At 45.4% G+C, this 24796-nt stretch overlaps 1 protein-coding gene across 1 annotated transcript in view; it reads left to right on the top strand.

Moving 5' to 3' along the window:
* SCARB2 (scavenger receptor class B member 2) overlaps positions 1-24796 on the top strand; it is a 567669-nt gene that overhangs the window by 496158 nt on the left and 46715 nt on the right. Inside the window, exon 10 of the mRNA XM_086961781.1 lies at positions 15739-15790. Within this exon, the coding sequence (XP_086817907.1) occupies positions 15739-15790 (52 nt within the window). The remainder of the gene's footprint in view (positions 1-15738; positions 15791-24796) is intronic.

The following is a 24796-nucleotide window of genomic DNA, read 5'->3' as shown; positions in this document are numbered from 1 at the left end:
TATAGATATACAGATGATATATGTTTATATATGTATGTATATATATATATTCACTGAAAAAACCATAGGTTATAGACCATATATAGTTAGGAATTAGCATTTACAAAACCTTGAAAATTCGCTGAAAAAACCATAGGTTATAGACCATATATAGTTAGGAATTAGCATTTACAAAACCTTGAAAATTCACTGAAAAAACCATAGGTTATAGACCATATATAGTTAGGAATTCGCATTTACAAAACCTTATTTTACTCACACAAAACCATTGAAATTCCATATATAGTTAGTTGCACTAACTATATATCGCGCACCCGCAATCCACTGCTGATGATGTCACATATTACATCATTCATGACATGGTCAGTGACATCACTGATGACATCACTGATGACATCTCAAATGACATCACTGATGACAACATCCAGTGACTGTATGTTTCTGTAAAGTTAAAATATGTCTTACATATTAAAGAATGAGTGGATGTATAAGTGTCTGGATGAAGGATTTAGTAGGTGCATGACTGACTGTATGAGTGAGTGATTAAATGTGTCTCACTGAGTGCATGGGTTAGTGACTAAACTGTCTTAATTTGTGCATCATTATGTCTGTTGTTCTGTAAACTGTTGCATGTGTTGATAAGTAGCTATATGAGTAACTATATTGGTTATTGATTGGTTGCCCAAGTATTTGTATGGGAGACTGAGTGTGTGTGTGGGTGGCTGGGAGGTGTATGACTCTGTGCATAGATGTGTGAGCAGTTGATTCACTAGATGTATGGTTTCAAAAGTGCATGTCGAAACAGCTGTATGGGCGGTTGACTGTGTGCATGAGTGTATTGGTGAGTGAATGGATATCTCAGTGCTACATGTCAAAGTAAGTACATATGTAAAACACAGTACATGTGAGAGTTGACATATATAAATAACTGTGCATAAGAGCCAGTGAATGTGTGAGTGGCTGTATGGATCATTGTGAACTTGTATCAGGGATTGTATAATAGAGTAAATATTTGTTAGTATATGTTTGAATAAGTAAAGTTTGTATAACTGTATAGTTGAGGAAATGGAGGTGTGATTGATTCTTTGCATGACTGACTCGGTGTGTGAGTAACTCCATGGATGAGTGACAGTCTGTGAGTGTCTGTTTACACTGATTGTATCTAAGGTTATATTAGAGTCTGAAGAGGTTCATCGTATTATCACATGAATGATATCATCAGTGATGTGATCAGTAATGTCAAATGAGATGTCATCAGTGCTGTCATCAGTGATGTCATTTGAGATGTCATCAGTGATGTCATTTGAGATGTCATCAGTGATGTCATCAGTGATGTCACTGACCATGTCATGAATGATGTAATATGTGACATCATCAGCAGTGGATTGCGGGTGCGCGATATATAGTTAGTGCAACTAACTATATATGGAATTTCAATGGTTTTGTGTGAGTAAAATAAGGTTTTGTAAATGCGAATTCCTAACTATATATGGTCTATAACCTATGGTTTTTTCAGTGAATATATATATATATATATATATATATAATTACCTACTGCCAGTCGCCAGTAGGTATATATAGTTAGGATTGTTTTCCATAGGAAATCCCCAACATTCTATTGGGAATAACTTTGGCCCTGGTTGATGAATCTTCGCAAAGTTCTCAAAGAAGATGGCTCGCTCCGCTCCGCTCCTTCCGTGAAAATTTGGGGGAGATTCGTCAAGTGGGGGCTGAGAAAAAAGGGGGGTCCCAAAACGTGTTTTCCCCATGTTAATTTCCATAGGACCTTTAGACTCGGCTCAGCCTTTAGACTCGGCTACAGCCCCGAACGGCTGAACGGAATTATTTGAAATTTGGTAAAATAGAAGAGACTGGTTCGCAGATTACGCTTTTCTTTAAATGGTGTAAATCCGTCCAGTATTTGCTGAGAAAATTGCATTTGAATTCAATTATATATCTATAAGCGCGCACGCGTGCGCGCACTGTCCTCGCCTGCCTGCCTGAAATTGGGCCGCCGCACTGCCCGCGGCGACCCGGAAGTGTTGCGCGGCCGGCTGGAAATGTCCGCTCCCGCCGCAAGGGGGAAGAAGGATGATGGCGGCTGACTCTGCAGGGCTCCCGTGATGGGAGGGAGCCCTCCCATTCGCAAGAAAAGCGGCTCGTTTTTCTCTCCGCCTGCCTAAAATCGGGCCGCCGCGCTGCCCGCGGCGACCCGGAAGTGCTGGGGCCGGCCGGGAATCCCAGCGCGGCCGGCCGGGAACGCCCGCCCCCCGCCGCGAGGGGAGAAGAAGGAAGACGGCGGCTGACTCTGCGGGGCTCCCGAGGCCGGAGCTGCTGAGCTGTCCGTTGCAGCTAGAGCCTTCGGGAGCCTTCGATACACTTGGTCACTTGTGAGCACCCGAAATATATATATATATCCATGGTGTCACTGTGGGAGGTGGTTGTTTGTTTCATTGAGATGCAGCATGAGCGGTCGTCATGCTTTCACGGAACACCAGTTGTGTGTGGCTCTCCCTTCAGACCGGCTTTTTGGAGGAGTACTGGAGTGCTATTGGGGGAGCCCCCAGTTGTGTGATCAGGAAGAGGAACGAGGATGACTGTGGTAGAGAATGTGGGTCTCGTAGCGGGGCGGTTCTTGCAACTGCCAGCATGAGAACTGTGTTTTCATCAGCAATAAATCAGCAATAAATGCCTTACCCGGAATCTGACACCATCTGGTTACAGGGCACTGCAGGGGCAAATGCCGACGTAGTGAGGTGGCTTTGGCGCTATCGATTTTGAGGATGGGTCCGCCTCAACCCCGAGGTTGTGCCGTTTTTTAAGTTATTTTATTTTGACCGTTTTTCAATATGATTTTCGAATAATGATTGCCATTTGCCCCGGTATAAGACGCCTTGGACATTGACCCTGCAATTATAACAGCATTTGGACTGCTTATGGAGTAGATGACTGTGCAGCTGCATTATGGGATTCGAAGTCTCGAGGGGTTTGGAGCACGTGCTCAATTGACTTGGAGGTACAAATTTACACTTTGTTTTAATATGTAACCCCGAGATGAGAGAAGACTTTATCCGGGCCCGTGCCACTTATCAGTAGCAGCGCGATGTCAGTAACACGGCAGAATTCACTGTGACTTTGCTCTTTGGATCAGAGGTCATGTTGATACGGAATTGTTAGCAGCTCTGGAGAGCTTTACCCGGGGCATTGGCAAAGGTTCAGAGACAAGAACAGCAATGAACGGCAAAATTGATGTTTTAATTTTGTTACCAGCTGGACTCGCTCCTCGACGGTCGCTCTCTGCCTCACTTCCCTACCTACCGGCACCCCTCCTGCTGATTTCAGAGTGAATTACAGTTTGCTGCGCCAGACATCGCCTGCAGTTCCATCGCCTCAACGCTGTCTTAGTGCCCACTGCCTGTCCTGTGAGAGCGCCTGGTATAGTTTAATAGGAATTAATATTTTATGTTCATTGCGCTGCATTTATTGTACTTTATTTGTCCCCTCGCGGCTCGATGTGGGTCGGGACTCTGACCCTTTGGGAGCCCGGAGGAGCCGTCCGTCCATCTGGGGACTGTTTGCTGTTTGCTGCTGTTTTGCCCCTGTTTGCTCTTTGTGTCCGGGGAATCGGCGGGTGCGGCGGCCGGGGACTGCGAGTACCAGCATTCCCTTGGACCATCAACAGCTGGTACTCTTCCCCTGCCGGCCCCGCCTCCTGCCTGCCTGCCTGCTACAACCTCTTGCCGCCCCCGCTTCGCGGGAGCGACTCGCGGCTCGAGGTGGGTCGGGACTCTGACCCTTTGGGAGCCCGGAGGAGCCGTCCGTCCATCTGGGGACTGTTTGCTGTTTGCTGCTGTTTTGCCCCTGTTTGCTCTTTGTGTCCGGGGAATCGGCGGGTGCGGCGGCCGGGGACTGCGAGTACCAGCATTCCCTTGGACCATCAACAGCTGGTACTCTTCCCCTGCCGGCCCCGCCTCCTGCCTGCCTGCCTGCTACAACCTCTTGCCGCCCCCGCTTCGCGGGAGCGACTCGCGGCTCGAGGTGGGTCGGGACTCTGACCCTTTGGGAGCCCGGAGGAGCCGTCCATCCATCTGGGGACTGTTTGCTGTTTGCTGCTGTTTTGCCCCTGTTTGCTCTTTGTGTCCGGGGAATCGGCGGGTGCGGCGGCCGGGGACTGCGAGTACCAGCATTCCCTTGGACCATCAACAGCTGGTACTCTTCCCCTGCCGGCCCCGCCTCCTGCCTGCCTGCCTGCTGCAACCTCTTGCCGCCCCCGCTTCGCGGGTGCGACTCGCGGCTCGAGGTGGGTCGGGACTCTGACCCTTTGGGAGCCCGGAGGAGCCGTCCGTCCATCTGGGGACTGTTTGCTGTTTGCTGCTGTTTTGCCCCTGTTTGCTCTTTGTGTCCGGGGAATCGGCGGGTGCGGCGGCCGGGGACTGCGAGTACCAGCATTCCCTTGGACCATCAACAGCTGGTACTCTTCCCCTGCCGGCCCCGCCTCCTGCCTGCCTGCCTGCAGCAACCTCTTGCCGCCCCACTTCGCGGGTGCGACTCGCGGCTCGAGGTGGGTCGGGACTCTGACCCTTTGGGAGCCCGGTGGAGCCGTCCGTCCATCTGGGGACTGTTTGCTGTTTGCTGCTGTTTTGCCCCTGTTTGCTCTTTGTGTCCGGGGAATCGGCGGGTGCGGCGGCCGGGGACTGCGAGTACCAGCATTCCCTTGGACCATCAACAGCTGGTACTCTTCCCCTGCCGGCCCCGCCTCCTGCCTGCCTGCCTGCTACAACCTCTTGCAGCCCCTGCTTCGCGGGTGCGACTCGCGGCTCGAGGTGGGTCGGGACTCTGACCCTTTGGGAGCCCGGAGGAGCAGTCCGTCCATCTGGGGACTGTTTGCTGTTTGCTGCTGTTTTGCCCCTGTTTGCTCTTTGTGTCCGGGGAATCGGCGGGTGCGGCGGCCGGGGACTGCGAGTACCAGCATTCCCTTGGACCATCAACAGCTGGTACTCTTCCCCTGCCGGCCCCGCCTCCTGCCTGCCTGCCTGCTGCAACCTCTTGCCGCCCACGCTTCGCGGGTGCGACTCGCGGCTCGAGGTGGGTCGGGACTCTGACCCTTTGGGAGCCCGGAGGAGCCGTCCGTCCATCTGGGGACTGTTTGCTGTTTGCTGCTGTTTTGCCCCTGTTTGCTCTTTGTGTCCTGGGAAATCGGCGGGTGCGGCGGCCGGGGACTGCGAGTACCAGCATTCCCTTGGACCATCAACAGCTGGTACTCTTCCCCTGCCGGCCCCGCCTACCTGCCTAATAAATACACTCCTTGTTTCCGTCCCGCGGGACGCACGCGGGACGAAGCGCGGGGCTAAGCCCGGGCAAAGGGCGGGCCCTCTGTGGCCCTCCGAGGCCTGTGGAGGCCGGGACGGGCCATCCCACTTGGTTCCATCAGAGACGGAGGTATCGTGCTTTAATATTATTTGTTATTCAGTTATTACATTCACGATGTCCATATGGGAGGAACTCAACGCCCTGTGCGGTACCAAGTACGCCCCTGATCTTATAACCTCCCCAGCTGTGGATTCTTTTTGTCCTAAAGCAAATGGCCCCGCTGATAAAGCTCATAACCAAGAAAATGTCGCTCCCCTGGGTTCCTACAATAGATGGAAGCATGACATCGAAACTAACTTTGGGAACAATTTACCATCACTTGCTAATCCAATAGCATTTATCGAGGACCCGGCCGCGGACAAACTAGAGGACCCTCTTTTGTCACTCAACATGACCCTATTGGACAGAATTGAGCAACTGCTGGTTGCTACCATCTCTCCCTTGGTCATAAAAATGAATGATTTAGGGGATAGGCTGACCAATATCGAGTCAGCAATAAGAAAGCTCCCGCTTCCAGCTACTATTATGGCCACATGCGCCTGTCCTAACCCTACCACCGCCCCCGAAACGCATGATTTTGGCAGTGGGGCCACCCAAATACAACCATCATGCACATCTTCTCAAATAGGCCCCAAAGTTTTTGTCAAACCTGTACCAAAAACCCATACAGTGGCTAGATCCGCCTTGGCAAGAATGCCATATATCAACCTGCCCCCTGAGGCCGCACCGTATGTGTCTGTCCTCTCTGGGGTCCCTGCCCTCACCCAGGGAACACGCGAACTTCAGCAGGATTTGCTAAACAAGGCCATCTATTGGCTAACAAAGAATAGACCGTTGCCGCCGTGGCTAGACGGGGGTATCTTGAGTGTCAGAAGGGTGGGATTTAGGGACGCTGCCCAAATGCATTGCTGGGGACCTGGTACTAATTAAATTTAAAAACACCAATGTTGCCCCCTTTTTACGAGCTTGTACCCCCAATGAAAGACAAGGCACAATTCGCACATGGGATCTACATGATTTTTACCCGTGCTCCTCTCACATTACATAGGTCAAACTGTTAAGTTTTTTTTAATGGTAACTGAATTTTGTACAATAATTGTTGAATGATGGTTTTTTTTTTTTCTTTCTTTTTACTGTGTCTATGAAATGAATTGTTTATGGGTTTTTTTTTTGTTAGTATTTCTGTATTGTCGATGCTTTTATGATTTTTAATTTAAAAATCGAATAAAGCTTATTACTACTACTACTACTTGTTATTTTTTGATAAAATGGCAACACAGGATTTAGGTTTGGCTGCATAAGTTTCAATGCCTGCATTAATCCCACTGTGCTGGATGTCGATATAATTCACATGTACAATTGTTTATGCTGTATTTATTATTGGTATTACGAGCTAAACCAAACATGCGCACTGCGCGCATTATTATGTAAGATATGGCTTACCTGCATTTAATGCTGCTTTTCAGCTGTAGTCAGCATGCATATGAAGTATTTTAGCTGTTAGTGGATTGCACACCTTATAGTATGTTTTCTATGTTTACTCATTAATACAGTGGGAAGGGCTATATAACACAGAGCTATTTTAGTGCCAAACTAGATTGACAAAGGCCCCTTGGAGGCTGAAACGCGTCTTTCCTTGTGCTTGGGATTGAGGGTGACCTGAACAAATAAAGAAGATGCCGAATCCTGAGCCACTTCGTGTCTGTGCCTTCTTCCATGGTGTCACTGTGGGAGGTGGTTGTTTGTTTCATATATATATATATATATATATATATATATATATATATATATATATATATTTTTTTTTTTTTTTTTTTTGACGGAGAGGAAGTGTCAAAAAATTCGACTTTTTATAAATATATATATATATATATATATATCAGCTTTTAAAAAACCAATGAAATTCACTAAAAAAAACATAGGTTTTAGGCCTTATATAGTTAGGAATTAACATATAAAAAAACATTGAAATTCCTCCTATATATATATATATATTGTCCACAACACTGCTCCTGCTGCAACGTGGTGACCCGTGGGCAAGTGGCGTATACTCCGGCGAAGCAACCGGAAATTAATATCCCAAAGAAAAGATGCAATAACATGGACACTTGTCAATAATACCCCGTTCCTATTTTGCCGTCAAAGATTTTATTGACTAGACACTCTTGACCTTTTCAGTGGTCTCGATAGCACTGCATGTGGCACCATAGCACTTGATTGCACATATAGTATGCTCTGGGTACCTTAGGAGGACCTGACCCGCCGATTTACCCTTTTGTTCAAAGATGAATTGTCATTTAGAGTTTGGGACTTTATTCTCCCGGGCGGGGGCAGATGTGCAGCGTGCGTAATGTGGCAAGCGCATATTAGAACGTGGTTTACCGTCCCATTGCCAACTTACAAATTAGATATCATGTTTGGATATGTGTGATGGTCTGGATAACACGAATCTATTCTATTTGAAATGTCATTTTTATTTTATTATGATATGCTGGGGCTGGATAATGTCAATATGATTGTGATACCTGACTTTGATGATAATTGTCGGGTGACATCGTCTGCAGTACCAACATGGCCGACTCTGTATGTTTATGTTTATGCTGCATACTCATTCAATACGGCTGCTATATGCTGGTTTAATTATTGATTTCTCGTTCTTTGGGAGGTTTTTAATTTCACCTATTCAATATGAATTGCATGATAGTATTGCATATGATGGATTGTTATTTCTAACTGTGTCTACATATGTTGACCTTTCCAATATGTCTGACACTTTTTCGTGCTGAGAATGACCTAGTCCTACCTCGATTTTGTTATTGTTTGTAAATAGCACACTTTTTTTCACGAAGATGTCACACGTGATCAAGGCAGGTCGCCGAAACGCGTTGTGTGATTAAAACCAAGGTCTCAATATACTTCTGGTCTGAGCTTGATTCCTGAGAGCGTATGTTATTGCATCTTTTCTTTGGGATATATATATATATATATATTAGCATTTAAAAAACCAATGAAATTCACTGAAAAATCCAAAGGTTATACACTATATATAGTTAGGAATTAGCCTTTAAAAAACCAAGGAAATTCACTAAAAAAAACATAGGTTTTAGGCCTTATATAGTTAGGAATTAACATATAAAAAAACATTGAAATTCCTCCTATATAGTTAGCTGGACATTTTATTGATATAAAACCAATGAAATTCGACATGTAGTTAGGCCACTAACTATATATTTCGCGCATCCGCAATCCAATGCTGATGATGTCACATATTACATCATTCATGACATCACTGATGACATCACTGATGACAGCTCATTTAACATCAATAATTACACCACTAATGATATACTTCATGTGATAATACAATGCACCTCCTTACACTCTAATACACCTAGTGTAAAATACAAAGTATCATTTTTTAAACTATTGACACACCAATACCATTTACTACATACCCACTAACTAATTCCTACGTCTATGTGATAATACAATGCACCTCCTTACACTCTAATACACCTAGTGTAAAATACAAAGTATCATTTTTGAAACTATTGACACACCAATACCATTTACTACATACCCACTAACTAATTCCTACGTCTACATGCACATTCATTCATTCACCCATAAGGTCATTCGTACATACTGTCACTCATCATTGCAACACTATCATATGCACTCATACACCTTTGCAGACACTCACACACTGCCACTCATCCATGGAGTTACTCACACACCTACTCAGTCCTGTAAAGAATCAATCACACTTTGATTTCTTGATCTATACAGTTAAACACAGAACAGCTTACATTTTCACAGATATACAAACACATACTTACTCACTTATACAATCAAATCCTTCATCCATACTCTTATACATCCTCTCATTCTTCAATATGTAAAACATATTTAAACTTTACAAAACCACACAGACACTGGATGATGTCATCAGTGATGTCATCAGTGATGTCACTGACCATGTCATGAATGATGTAATATGTTTCAGAAAAGGGGGTGGTGATGAACAGAGTGTCTGAATTGAGCAGACCACTCTTACTCAGTCAAAAGATCAGGGCTTGAGTCATCACCATTATTTGTCTCACTGCCCCATCCCAGCTCAGAACCTGGCTATATGCAAATCAGTCTGTCCCTGGCCCAGTGCATCATGGGAACAGGGCAGACTAAACTACCAAGCCAATTCTTCACCAGAAAGGAGACAAGCTACCGGGGACCGGTTTCTGGCATTTCAGCCGTCTTCGGCCTGGCTTGCTTGAATCCTGATGGAGCAGTGAGAAAGGGACTCATGTCTGAGTATACCCTGCCACACCTATAGTGGCCAAAAACGATTCAGAAAAGGGGGTGGTGATGAACAGAGTGTCTGAATTGAGCAGACCACTCTTACCCAGTCAAAAGATCAGGGCTTGATCCATCACCATTATTTATCTCACTGCCCCATCCCAGCTCAGAACATGGCTATATGCAAATCAGTCTGTCCCTGGCCCAGTGCATCATGGGAACAGGGCAGACTAAACTACCAAGCCAATTCTTCACCAGAAAGGAGACAAGCTACCGGGGACCGGTTTCTGGCATTACAGCCGTCTTCGGCCCGGCTTGCTTGAATCCTGATGGAGCAGTGAGAAAGGGACTCATGTCTGAGTATACCCTGCCACACCTATAGTGGCCAAAAACGATTCAGAAAAGGGGGTGGTGATGAACAGAGTGTCTGAATTGAGCAGACCACTCTTACCCAGTCAAAAGATCAGGGCTTGATCCATCACCATTATTTATCTCGGGCCCGTGATGAAGGAGTAAGCCTACTCCGAAACGCGTAGGACGTTGTGTCTGCAATAAACCTGCACTTGAATAGAGGCCACGGCTCCTGTGTGATTCCTTTTCGACCATCCTTGGAAGGATTGCGCTGGGTTGTACGTGTGGAATATATATATATATATATATAATACATTTTTTTAAAATATTTTTTTTTTACTGCGGGCGAGGTTTTGTTAGGAGCTTGCTAACAGTTGCCAGGGTTGCTGAATACCAAGGGTGCTTATGTTGCCACTGGGTAATCTATAGTTTGCTTATGTTTCCATAAGAAATTCCTTTTTGTGTTGCACATACCTTTAACACCCTTTGACAAATCTCCACAAAATGTTCCAAAAGCAAGATACTTTTTTCTAGTTAGTGCATGGAAAACTTTGCGCTGATCTCTCAAGAAGGGGTCGAGATCCAGGGGGGTCCCAAAACCCATCTTCCCTACTCATTTTTCCATAATTATGTTAGACAGAGCTAGATACTAAAACGCTAAACGGATTTACACCTTATTTGGTAGAAATCAAGATCTTGTCCCAGAATGAGGACTTTTTTGTGTAAATCCTTTCAGTAGATAAAGGTTCAAAATATTTATCTCCGCAGAGGATCCATGGATCCAACATATCTAAAGATAACATCTGATTGGCTGCCACCACAACACTGTACCCACACCCATTTTAGGCTCAGAGACTCTCCTTTCCTGAGATAAAGGAGTGGGTTATCCTACCTCGCTATCGGGCTCTCGATCTTGTACCTCACCCTCCAGGTGAAACCAAAATCTTAACTCTGCAGCAGTACCACCCTTCACTACCTTTTATGGTACTTCAAAGAGACTCGTTCTTGTTCTTTCATAGTATTATCATGTCAGAACTGAAGCATGTTCCATGTTATGTACAATGAAGCCAAAGTTGCTGCTTATTTATCTTATGCAACTAACAACCATTGACAAAGGCAATAGTCCTGGCTTGTTGTAGGTGTAATGTTAATTGTTGTACCATATATCTGGAAGCAATGATAGAAGCAGCTAAATAGCAGTTGGGCAGCACTCTATGCTAAGCACAGATTTTTAGCTTATGTGTTTTTAAGCAATGTACTTAATTATATCGGGCACGCCACTTAAAGAGGCCCTTCCAGTTTTTTCTTCCCACTTAAAGCCCTGTGTGCGTTCATGTTTGACTGGGCATAGCAGCTAATGACTGCCCCAGGACTCCACAAGTAAACTGACACATGTAAGGCCAGGGAACACTTTATGAGCTACAAAAGGCGCTCAGCAAGTATTCACAAGCCTTGCTTCGGCACTTGGCCCGCGGACGGCCTGGATAGCAGTATAAGTTTTTCATGTTAATGTTTTTGGTGAATGTATTTAGAATAATTATTATACACGTTTGTCCCGGTTTAGACAAGCCCTGACCCGATATGCCCAGTTTATACTGGTCACTTTCAGTGTAGGCCTGGACCTGCGCCTAGTTTGTGGAGTTTTGCTACGCGGAACTCCACGAAGTTACATAAAACTTTGCAAACCTCCACAAGTGGCGGAGTGCAATGCGAACTGAGTTTGTGCTGGTATTCCTACAGCTCGGGTAGAAATTCTCCCCTAGTGGCAGCTCACGCTCGTAAACTTATCGTTCGCGATTGCAAACTTTCTGTTTGTGATTGCGAGCGAGGAAAAGACTTTGCTGAACATCACCAAGCAAAGTTTTCTGCACTTCGTGAGCTCCGCAGAGTGCAGAAAACTCCGCAAACTCCACGAACGGAGTGAAGTTCACCACCCAGGCCTATTCCAGTAGCGCAACAAAGCCTCCCGGAGTGCGGAGCGGCGAGCTCCAAGGGCTTCCCTCAGCACAGTGCTTTGCTTGAGAGCTCCAGAGTGAGTCCAGAGGGGGGCCCCTCCATTTACTCTGCAGGGGGGTCTTCAAGTTTTGTTACGCCGCTGGTCACTCATGGAGTGTGGCCTTTGGCTGTGCCCTGAAGCCAGTCCTTCTGTCCCCAAATGCAGACAGGAGGTTTTCTCTGCCACGTCCAATAGATTCTAGGTTGTCCAGAGCGAGAGAGAGGTGAGGATAATTATAGAACCCGAGGAAGAGAAACATGATTAGAGAGAGAGAGAGGGAGAACGGTAAAGTTAGCAAACATTAATATATATATGGCGAGTGAACAGTAGTACTCTTTTAGGTTAAAAGTGAAAGGAGAGGAAAGTGAAGTATATAAATGAGACGCTCAATCCTGAGGAGGAGTGTGGTAGCAGACGGGAGGGAGCAACCAGAGAAGACTAAGCAAAGAGTTGTAAGAGGTTGAACTAGAAAAAGGGTGCTCGAGAAAAGGGGGAGAACAGGAACATGCGTAGGGTTGTAAAATAGCTGATTGGTTGGTGAGGGCTTAGGGCCGTGATTCTGTGCAGCCTTTCCATTGTGGCACTGGGATTATGAGCCACAGTTTCTGTGGCACTGGGATTATGAGCCACAGTTTCTGTGCTGGCAGCTTCAGAGCTACTTGCATCACATTGGTCGTACCAGTCATTTTGGCTGCAGGAATTCTAGTGAATCGTCTCAGGATTTCTCTTATTTCTTATAGCGATTTGCAATTTTTTTCAGTGCATTTCACAAAGAAAATTGCAAAATTCAGCATCTTTTAAGTGCATTATGAGTGGGTTCTTAGATTAAAGCAAGCCTTGTTTTTTCCAGGTATTTGTTGCCCAGCGCCATTGTAAGGTATGGGTGGTATCATGAACCAGTTTCGCACCTGCGCACATGCTCAGGATGGAGATGTGTACTTTTTTTTTCTTTTTCTAAAGCTATTGTGCTTTCTCTGGTGCATGCTCCAATATGGTAATTCTGCGAGCAGGAGCATGCTCCAGGCACATCTCAGCATGGAACATGGAGATTCAAACATCACCCGCTGTTTCGGAACAGCTATAGCAGCAACACCTGTTGTAACTCCTCTAGTTACCTATGGCCGCATTACCATCTCTCTGTTGGCTCCCCTGGTGATCACGCCCCTTGGAGTTACCCAGGCTGGGACATCTGTAGCTCACCTAGCGAGGACAGAGTTATGATAGATTTACAAGTGGGAACTTGAGGGTGCTATAAGAAATGAAGAATTTCCAGTAGAATTGGTAATTCCATTGCTTGATTTCCCTGTTGACTCCTCCTTTTCCCGTTTTTTCAGTCAGAGACTCCGTCTCCCTTCAGAAAAATTAAGCCTAAAGGTGAAACACCAGATATCAGCAGTTTGCGCGAATCTTGTAATCCCGATTCACCTAGTAGCTCTTGTTATTATTAGTTTAGGTAGGTGTTCTCTTTCCAGTGCAATGTCTTCTAGAAGAAGGTTTCGAAAAGCAAGGTGCATTTTGGTGATTTTTAGCCCCTATTTATATGGACTTTTAGCCTGCCCTCTTCATCCATTGGTCTGTTGTCGTATCATTACATATTACTCGCAACCACTACAGTGTACAGTATTGGGCAGTGCTATAAATGGAAATATAGAAGTGCTGGCCTGATACTCTCTCTTTAGAGTACCTTTTGCTCCTGAGAAGTGCTGGTGCGCTCCCATTAAATCTTTTGCAGCAGTGTTGAGAAGTGCAGGTACTCTCCCTTTCAAATGAAAGAAGTGCAGGAACTCCGTACCCAGGGGCATAGCTCCAGGGGTGTGTTTGGGGTGTTACACCCACCACACCTCTAAAAACTTTGTGTAGTAAATAGTTGGGTGCATGATCTTCCATTCGGGTATGGCGAGGTGTCTGCGAGTGATTTCAGCCGGCCGCACAAGCTCCCATTGAAAATGTGAAGTTTGCGACCGCACCATGTGCTGTCTGATCCTATTGGCAGTGTCTTAACCGCCGACCTGAGGTCGGTCGGTTCCCAATCCACAGAGATGTCAGTCGAAGGCAACTCCTACCAGCGTCGTCATCAGGGCCATTGTGTTTTAAGTACTCCTAACGTACTGCTCCTTTAACCCCTCTCATGACCTGCTTCTCTTTTTTCACAGGTACAGTACCGTGATATTTGGGAAATCTGAAGTCCGCCCCGCACCCCCACCCCCCCACCCCCTCTTGTCTTACTGACCAAGCTATACCCCTGTCTTCACCGGACAGTACCTGCCCACTTTAAGGACTGGTATGGTGGGGCAGTTTGTTAATCTACTTCAATCACTGACTAACTTCACTGTGTGTGAAGGCATTCTGCTGTTTCACAAGTGGCGCATCACACATAAAGTAGTACCCTTAATGCTTGATGCTACTATATCCTTTTTCAGTTCAAAAAAATATTTTTGCTCGTAGGCATTTTTTTATTTCAGCAACAGCCCTGTAGCTCCTCTAACAATTTTTTTTGCAAACCGCTAAACTGCACTCTCGCCTTAATGACAAGCACAAATTCACTACTCGGCCCTATGCCAGTATTACAAAATATTCCAATAGTATTTTAAAAATAGCAGCACATCGTAGCATGACCTATCTAGAGCCCCTAAAGAGGAAATTGTTGGCCCTCAGGCTAGGGGTCTTGCCATCCTTGGCTGCCCAACCAGCATAGAAATCCAAATGTACTAAGTCATGCAGATTACGCGGTGCCCAGAAGGCGGCTATTATACATCTGGTTTGCATATATATGTCAAGCCCTAAGAAGCGACGCATTTCACTGCTAAAGTCTATTTTTAATGAACAGGGGATCCAAACTTGTCATATGGCTATCATAGAGACTCATCACTCCAAACCCCAGATTAATTGTAAAATGTTGAAATTCCTGGTACTACATGGAAGACTTATCTCTGGAACTGGATAAATTATGGAGGCTCTAGTCAATTTTAGCAGCTCAATGGCATTTTAATGGCCAAGTAACTTAGATGATCCTTTTAACATGTTTTGTACTTTAAATATTATTAAGTAGTACAAGACCCGATGTTCAATGCCTAGCATCCATTATACCACTAGAACTAAAGAAAATGGTATTTATTTATTTATTTTATCTTCCTAAGGTTGCCCAGATTTTAGAATCAATTGCTAAATACTTCTTTCAATATAAATGTTATGAATGTTAGTACCTCAACTTCAGAGTATCGGTATAAAAAGTGTAGGATCACTTTTAGGTATAACAGCTGCATGGTTGGTACTTATAAGCAGGAAGTTTGAAATCGTGATAAGCACTTTACTGCTTCCTCCAGGAGCTAAGGCTGAAAGGACTATTAATAAAGCTTGCTCCTGCGGATTTTTTATATTTTGATTAATTTCACTGTTGTATTGAGCTCATCCTGGCTGATCTTGATATGACATTGCTGTAATAGTTGTCAGGTTCAGTGTACATTGATCGCATGTTATTTGGAACTGTTGTAATGTGTTTTAGACATGTGATGGGGTTTTTATTAACTAAGCATGACAAATAAAATAGATAAACCTTCAAATTTTGCAAAAGCAATGATGATAGAAAACAAGCATTGGCAAAGCCAAAAGGCTGGCAGCCACCACCTGCAGTATTGGTTTTGCCAGTGCTTGTTTAATGTAGGTAGTCTAGCCAGTGACTTTAAAATAATCTCAAAATGACAGTGCCTTACTCTTTTTTTTCTTAGCATGCCTGAAAATATAAAGAGTATGGTGTTCCCTGTGATGTATCTGAATGAGGTAAGGCATATTTATTATAATTGTACTTATGCATGCTTTGACTGTATGAGGAAATATAAATTTTTGGTCATGTTATGTTCCCTAGCGCGTACCCCACCGACTCCATGTACCAGCTTAAAGTGCATGTAACTTCCCTCCTGTGCCAGCTATGAAGACGCAAATACATTTGCGTCCAACGTTAACTTGTCCTCTTTCAGATCCACCCTGAATGGACCATATAGTCCGTTCCTAAGTATGCCATGCCACCGTCTTTTTGTAGTACACTTTTCATGTTTTTCCTGCTCTGGCAGAGTAGGCCCTGAATTCCTGCCATCAAACCTCTTTTTGGCTCCTGACTCTGACAGCCTCTGCCCAGGCTACCTCTGTACCCGTGAACTCTGACTTACTTTCAGCGCGGCCCCTCGCGCTCAGCTCAGCCTGCTTTCTGCCAAGACTGACTATAACCTTCGAGTTATCTGCTTAGCTCCTCGAGAATGCATTCCTGCCTACTAGCTCCAGTAAACATCCTCCCCAGCTGCAGAGCCAAAGGGCCGACCTGTCTCAATGCAAGTAATTCATAGCCTCTGTTACCATGCTTCCATGGAGGGCCCTGTGCCCCACGCTTCTCATACAGACACTTAGGCGCTTATACACGCATCCACAGTTAGCATAAAATAGCTTCTGCCCTAGAGACCTTTCCGCCCAGATAGTATGGTTCCTAAACATCAGATATCAGAGACGATAAAAGTACAAGTTGATCTGACATGCCAGACTTCTGTCTCTTTCCGTCAGTGTAAATGTCAAGTCCCCTGCACCCCGTCAATCACACGTCATGCAGCTGCGCGCGCATCCAAGCTTCCGATTTCTGCTGACATTGCAACAATTCTGTTAGCACCACCCCTTGGTGCCACCCACTCACGTCACCTATCAGTGACGTTTCTAGCACACACCTCTAGTTTCACGCCTAGTTCACGCCTCTCAATTACGTACTAGTACCACGTGTATACTGTTATCTTGTCTTCTCTCAGCTGTTACGCCTCTTGCACTATTACTTATGGTATAAATCAAGTATATAAGCTATGAAATGTCAATAAAGTTTGCTCTATCCCTTCTGACACCCCTGTGGTGGTCAGAACATGATATCCTGGTCAAGACCATTCCTTTATGAGGAATAAAACCCTTAGAAACTCTAACACCACGGACTCTGTCTTTTTTCATCCGATCTGAGTTATTATTGATTAAGTACTTACCTGCATAGAAATTAAGAGAGTAAATTAATTATTTACGTCATTTTGGCGCCCGAATAGGGACTCCTCCCCCACCTCACGCGCCGGTTGGTGCGTTGCAAGCTATGTCCCCTGCCATCAGTTAGATGGAGCCTACGCGTACTGGCAGGATTTCCTGCATCTCCCTCTGACCCAAGGAGGTGACGAAGACTGCGATCAGTGCCCAGACGAGGCGGTGAGGAGTGCGGAGGATCCCGACCAGAGCCTAGCCGAAAGAAGCAAGGTCCGAGGTGTCAAGAGGCCCACCAGGTTGCCGAAGTTTTCCGAAGTTTTCCGAAGTTTTCCGAAGTTCTGAGTCGAGTCCAGTCGAGTTCTCCGAGGCCTTCTGTTTTCCGTGCTTCCCGGTGAGTACCATTGCTGGGTCGTATCTAGACGGGTTTGGGTACACAGGTCCGGTCTGCACTGTTTTTAGGCAGTGTATCTGTACTGTTTAGCAGTATATCTAGTATTCCGAATTTCTGCACTGTTACAGCAGTGTATCTGTACTGTTGAGCAGTACATCCAGTATAGGGGGTTAGTCATCTATGTTTTAAATGTCTTCTTATGTGATTAATGTCGTGGTATGAATGTGACTGTTTAATGTGCATTTCTGTGTTTCTTGTATAAAGTAGCTGTAACCAGTATTAAGTAATAAAGATAGAGTATTCAGTAATAAGTAAGCAAAATGCCGTTTTTCAACAAGTTAAAGCAGATAGGAACTAGGAAAGGGATACTGGAGGAAGAAATTCCTATTCCCCCTAGGGACACTCCCGGCAACTTTATGTACCACAAGCATGGCATAGATGCCATATTATACCTAGATCTATGGGCCGATTACACCAAACACCTAGACGAAAGACACAGATGGCCTGTTACCGGAACGTGGGATGCCGAGTGCATCATGAAGGTATAAGAAGCATTATGGAAAAAGAAAGCTAGACAATCCCAGAAACTGGACTAGACATAGAAAGCCTATATACTAGCCTACCACAGGACGCTACACTCCAAGTGTTACATGATGTCCTAATGACAAACCCCTGGGAGTACAACACCCCCCGTAGCTTCATCTTAGACTGCGCGGCTCTGGCTCTCAAAGAGAACTATTTTGAATATGAAGGCACGCACTACTTACAGACGAATGGAACGTCCATGGGCAGTGTTTTTGCCCCTAGTGTGGCAGGATTGTACGTGGCCCACTTTGAAGACACCCACGTACAACAACCCACTAACCCCTTCTCTGCCAACATACGGATGTGGCGTCGGTATATCGACGATATACTCTTAATATGGAAAGGAGACCAAGAATCACTGGACAGCTTAATGCTCTGGGTCAACCAATTGGACCCCTACTTACGCTTCACATGCACCAGCAGTACCACTGAACTACCCTTCCTGGACCTGAACATCAAACCTGACAATGGGAAGCTAACCACCACCACCTACTACAAACCCACAGCAAGGAACTCACTGCTTAGGTTTGACAGTTTTCACCCTCTACACCTGAGGGAAAACTTGCCCTACGGGCAGTTTTTACGCATTAGGCGCAATTGCAGTAACATCCAGGATTATAAACAACAGTCCAATGACCTAGTTCACAAACTGAGAGACCGTGGTTACCCCACCAGGATAATAAACCAAACCCGCAAAAGAGCAAGGAATCAAAATCGAGAAGCCCTCCTGGAAAATTACGACAAACCTGAGGAAGAACCAGTCCTCACCTGTGTAACAACGTACAACACAGCATCGAACCAAGTTTCCAACATTATACAACGGCACTGGAAAATTATCAACTCTGGCACAAGACAATGGGAAAAACCACGCATTGCTTACAAAAGATCGACCAACCTAAGAGACCAGCTAGTCAACACCAGGCCACGCACCACCAACCAGAACAGAGACAACACAATTGTTAACGCATGGGGCCTGCCCAAGATCATCGGACACCAACCCTGTAACAACTGCAGCGTATGCCACCTAACATCTCCGTCCAAAACCCTCAATCTGGAACCGGGCAAAACCTGGACACAACGAAATTTCACTAACTGCAACTCTACCAACCTTGTCTACCTGATAACGTGCAGATGCGGCCTGAGATACATTGGCATGACCACTCGTAAGGTACGCACAAGAATGACCGAACACAGGAGTACAATAAGATGTGGGAAAAATATAAGTAAACTTACAGATCACTTCCTGACCCACAACCACACACCAAATGATTTCTCCTGGACTGTCATTGAGAAATTTGACAATGCCAAAGACGAAAGATTCCTTCTACAAAAAGAGCAACGCTGGATTTACCGCCTAGCCACACACATCCATGGCCTGAACGATGCCATTCCATGGAATAGCCTAACAGTATAACCATATCATGCCCACCCATACAGCTTGGGCTGTGAGCCAGTAATAACCTCCCCGGTCCTACTCAGTAGCACCTAGCACTTCATGTGAGACACTTGTGCCCCTGTCCCCCTGCATGAGCGTCCTCCCTGACCCCTTCTCTCCAACTAGTGATCCCCCCCCTCTACTTAGTATTTCCTAAGCTTGATGGGCATTACCCATTCTCTACACAGTGGCCCCATATTTCGTTCACAATGTCCCTCTAGGTAGCGCATAGTCAGCGCTACACACACCTGTTAAACTCACAGGTTGTTCTCTTTGCCCAGCGCTTGTGTTTATTTACTTGTGCCAGAGCTTAATACTTTGTCTATTACAACGCTCGGGCCAGCGCACATCCAGCGCTATGCACACCTGTTCTCACACAGGCTGCTCATACATCCCAGCGCTTGCAGCGCTCACCCGGCGATGCCCCGCGCATGCGCACCAGAGCCCCGTTTCTTGCGCATGCGCATCGACGCGCCCAGCCTTCCGCGCATGCGCGAGCCCACGCGCTGCTCCCCTGCACATGTGCAGTTGGTCGCAGCATGATAGGGCGTTTTACGCGCATACCGCCTTCTCTTTCTACTCTAACCAGGTGAAATAGATTACGATTAGAGCATAAAAAGACAAACATTGCGGCCCAGTCACTGCATTTCGGGCGCCGCGGATGGATGAATAGGTCCTAGGAGGAACCAGACCGAACTACTCGTGAGTAACCCTCTAAATCCGGCAAATGGGGTAAGAACTTTCTCTCCCTACAGGTTAGAAAGCCTTGTATGTCTCATTTTTATCCCTACAGGGTCTCTTTCTCTGCCAGGCGACCCATGAGGCTTTTTACACTGAAATAACAGAGTGAGGACTTAGTACTATTACTTCCCTGTACCTCACCTTGTGATTTCGTTTTTAGCCCACCACCCCTCACTAACGGTTGAATATACCCTCACAAGCTCTATGGAGTCCCCAATGAGCTCACCTTAGCCGCATATAGGTCGAACACCACCTTACAAGTCGGCTAAAAGTGGTTCTTTTACTCAATGTAAACCTAATATGACTCTTCCTTGTACGTCTTGTCTTTGTCCTATGTGTTCTGTGTAGAAAAGCTTGAGGGAATCCCCCTCTAACAGTTACAGCGCCTTAGCGTGCGCGACACATAGAGAAAACAACAACACTCACTTAATATAGTTTATTATTATTTGCACTTTTCACCCTTTTTGGTCCTGAGGAAAGCCAGCTTATAACAAAGGCACTGGCTGAAACATGTAGACCACACTGGACGCTGGAGGTCATTGTAACTCTCCCTTAAAACGTCCTATTGCCTTTTAACCTGCTAACAGAGGCCCAGTTCATTAAATATTGCTAATACCCTCGGGTGCTGGGACCTCCTGGATAGCATTTTAATTTCTCACCTTCACACCCCTTCACTGCACACTCAGCAACATACCAGCTCCACAGTCACCTGGCGTTGAAGCACACCCGGGGCACATTCGGTGCCACTGTGGTGGGCCCGATGATGAAGCATGCCACCGACTAGGTCGGTGGGTGAGGGCTTTCAAAGGAAAACAGTGTTTTTCCCACATATTGTCACTGCTGACGTACCAGAGTCTCCTTAATACTTCCCTTAAACTAGCTAGCCTTTATTGATTTACATATATAAACTGGGGATACAGGCTAGCTTATCTAGTCCTCTCTCTCTTGTTGTTCTGTATAAAATCCCAGAAAGACGCCATAGAATTTTGGCGTAAGGAATCACATAAGCGTGCTGAGAAAGCACTCCGTAGAGAAGACAGACTTAAAGAATCAGAAAAAGCCCAAGAAAACGAATTAGTTATTGAAGGAATCCGAGTAAAAACAGAACAGATAGACCGTGCCCGAAATAATCTTGTAAACGGTATGTATCTTGCAGCAGATGGCACATCTGAAGCCCTATCAGAAATACCGAAAAACTTACCGCCACCATTAGTTCCAACTAAAGTAATGCATAAAACTACTAAAGACATATTCCTAAACTCATATTTAGAGGATGTAGCACCAGCTTACACCAATCTGCCTGTTCGTGCCCTGCCTACTGACAGGGACGGGGGTGGCACTACACCCCCAGATCATGTTCCGCCGATACCCCGACAGACCTCCCCCGTTCCGCCAGCTCCGCCACTTCCCACACCCAAGATTGACCGACCGAAAGCAGTCCTACCGGATCCTACGAAAAGACAAATTCAAGTACAGATACAGACTCCGCAAGGAGATAATGCCCAAGCTTCCGCTTCAGGAGGTGCGACTGCGGGTCTTCGGACCCCGCCATTGACACGCAGATTCAATTTCAGGGACACGCAGAATCTCCCTACGTTCCAGTCCCCCCGCCTTGACGCATTAAAAGAAAACATGTCAGTTTGCAGATATGATCCAGTACCTGGAAGAAACGATCTAATGATGTTGGCATCCCTACGGTTAAGATCTGCCACTGATATCTTGCTATGCTATGTAGGAATGAAGGAGCGTCTACATAGAATATATGAGTTTGTTCAGACAGGGAAAGACCCTGACAGTATCAAGGATGTCATGCATAAACAGAAGGTTGACATTCAAGCACAGATATTACGATTTTTTATAAATTGTCTAATAAGAGAACGAGACAGGCCTGAGACAGATCAAAGTGAATTAGACGCATTAAACAAGTGGGGTCAAAATATTGCCGAAGGAAAACATGATAGGGGGGCTTGCATAGCCAGTATGTCCCAGAAAATTAGAAAGGCAGTGATAACTGCACACCAGGAAGGGAATGACAAAGTTTCCTCCGAGGAGGAAGAAGAACATGAAGAGCCAGGAAGGTCTACAGATACTATAGCATATGTAGGTAAGGGAAACTACCTTAGGAAAGGCATCCGTCCGGAAAATAAGAGAGTTTTTCTCTCTGCTTTAACAAATCCGAATTCTTCTGAACACCAGTTCCAGGAAACTGATAAAAGGCTTCGAGACCGAATGGGGTACCATGTACTCAATTCTATGGATGAACAGGAACTAGCCCGGTCAGCCGTGTTATGGGCCGAAAACCCAGACATATATAATGATGATACGTTAGCGCAGACATTCTTGAACCTTTCCCCAGACGAGCAGAAATTAGCAGGTGTATACATGATTCAGCACCTCCTCATCAAGTTCAGAAACCACCATTCCGATCCAGGTCCCTTACATGAAACATTGGAAGCACTACTCATGGATAGATGGAGAGGTTTCAGTACCAAGTTAATACAAATAATTCTAGAACAACGACGTAAATATAACACCTTCATAAGCTCCGAATATGTTCCCGCCCCGCCTCCAGAAAGAAAAACGTACCACATGCAATGCGGTAGTGGCATTGAAAGTCAGAACCCCTTACGAGAAGTGCACCCAGTCATGGGTGCAGATCAGGTCTTGAAACGTGTATATGTACACACGCCACTGACTAAGTTAGAACTGTTAGAAATGAAGAAACTAGTTCCGTGCCATGATAAAGACCCTGCAGGTTTTCACAGAGAGCTTAAAGACATGTTGCTGATGGGAGACTATACGTATGATGATATTATGAAAATGTTGAAAGTACTGTTGCCCACGGGCATTTACGAGAAATTAAAGGGAAAGGATTGGGAGGTGGGGGACACAAAGATAGCATGGGCAGAAATAGAAGACGAAGAAAGCAAACGAATCCCAGGGTTAGGCCTTGGGGACAGGACTAAAGCATTACCCGGATTAATAGTACAGGTTTTGCCAAGATTATTGACAACTAGAAAGGAAGATTGGGACGCAATCTCGTCCTGTAAACAGAAACAAGATGAAGATACTAGTGACTTTTATTCAAGATTCGAGAAATGTTTCATTATAAATAGTGGCCTGCAACCAAGCAGCGAGTCATATCCACATCTTTTTGTATCAAAACTAGTCGAGAACTCCCTACCATTAGTGAAAAATAGAGTGTACAAAGTTGAAAGTACTTGGCAGGCAAATACGCCATCCCAGATGTTACAAATGTTACAATATCATCAGAACAGAATTAGAGAAGAACAAGATCAGGAACAGAAACGTATGAAGGACACAAAGATGAAAATGTTAGTAGCTCAGACGGTCCCAGCCGACGGTCAGAGAAAGGGTGGGGCCCAGACAAATCACAATACAGCTCCCGTTAAAGGGACATGTAATTACTGCAAGCAGCCAGGTCATTACGTACATGAATGTCCAGTTCTGAAACATAACATCTCAACAGGTAAAACTAAAGAAAGACCGCATCCGCCTAGACACGATCAGGTCCAGCAACAGACCTCACCAAATGTACAGCCGATGCAGAACACACAGCCTATGCATGCTTCATCCCATACAGCACAGACAGTAGCAGTACCACAGCCACAGCCCATTGCCGCGACTCAGCAAGTCTCACAACAGATGTACCAGTATGCCCAATCGGCATATCCAGATTATCCCCGATATACATGAAACAGCCTAGAGAGGGAAGGTGGTTTGCCTCTTATTGAAATTCCTGTAGATCAAGAAGGTCCTTATGTACACAGTCACGTATTGGGAAAAGACAGAAAGTTTTTAATTGACACAGGGGCAAGTCGCACTACAATCAGTCATAATGAAGTCCCAGGGGCACCCCTCTCAGGCTCACAGAATGTTTCCCTTGGTTTTTCAGGACAGCCTATTGTAAATGAAGTATCGGAACCAGTACCATTGGCTGTGGGCCCATTATCACGAGTTACAGATTTGTTACTTACGAAATCATGTCCAGAAAATCTGTTAGGAATTAAAACACTGAAGGCTCTAGGAGCTATAATATGCTGTTCCCCGGAGGGAGTTAGACTCTTTCTACGGGATTTCAAGGGTCATTATGTTTTACGAGATTTTGATGTCAGATTGAAAAACGTACCAGATCACCTATGGGCAAAAGGCCCAGCTGATGTAGGTTGTATGCATATCACTCCATATTGTGTTACACTCAAGACAGGTGTTGTTCTACCCAGAATCAGACAATACATGTTACCACCCGATGCTGTAGTGGCTTTACTGAAAATCATTGAAGAGCTTATTGCCCAGGGAGTGGTCGTAGAGACCGACTCCAATATCTGTAATTCACCCATCATTCCAATTCTTAAACGTACAGACCCCAATGCACCGCCAGTATATCGGCTGGTGATCGATCTTCGAGAGCTGAACAAATGCATTGTACCACAGTATCCTGTGGTCCCCGATATCTCTTCCCTATTGACTGCTATTGATTCCGAAGCAACGTTCTTTACTGTAATTGATCTCAAGAACGCTTTCTTCAGTGTGCCTATTGATCCGGAGAGCCAATATCTCTTCGGATTTAGTTTAAATGGACGAAGTTTCAAATTTTCCCGCGCACCTCAAGGAT

This window comes from Lissotriton vulgaris, chromosome 3_1 (assembly GCF_964263255.1).
Source record: "Lissotriton vulgaris chromosome 3_1, aLisVul1.2, whole genome shotgun sequence".
Classification (NCBI taxonomy): domain Eukaryota; kingdom Metazoa; phylum Chordata; class Amphibia; order Caudata; family Salamandridae; genus Lissotriton; species Lissotriton vulgaris.
This window is presented reverse-complemented; position numbering and strand designations above follow the sequence as displayed.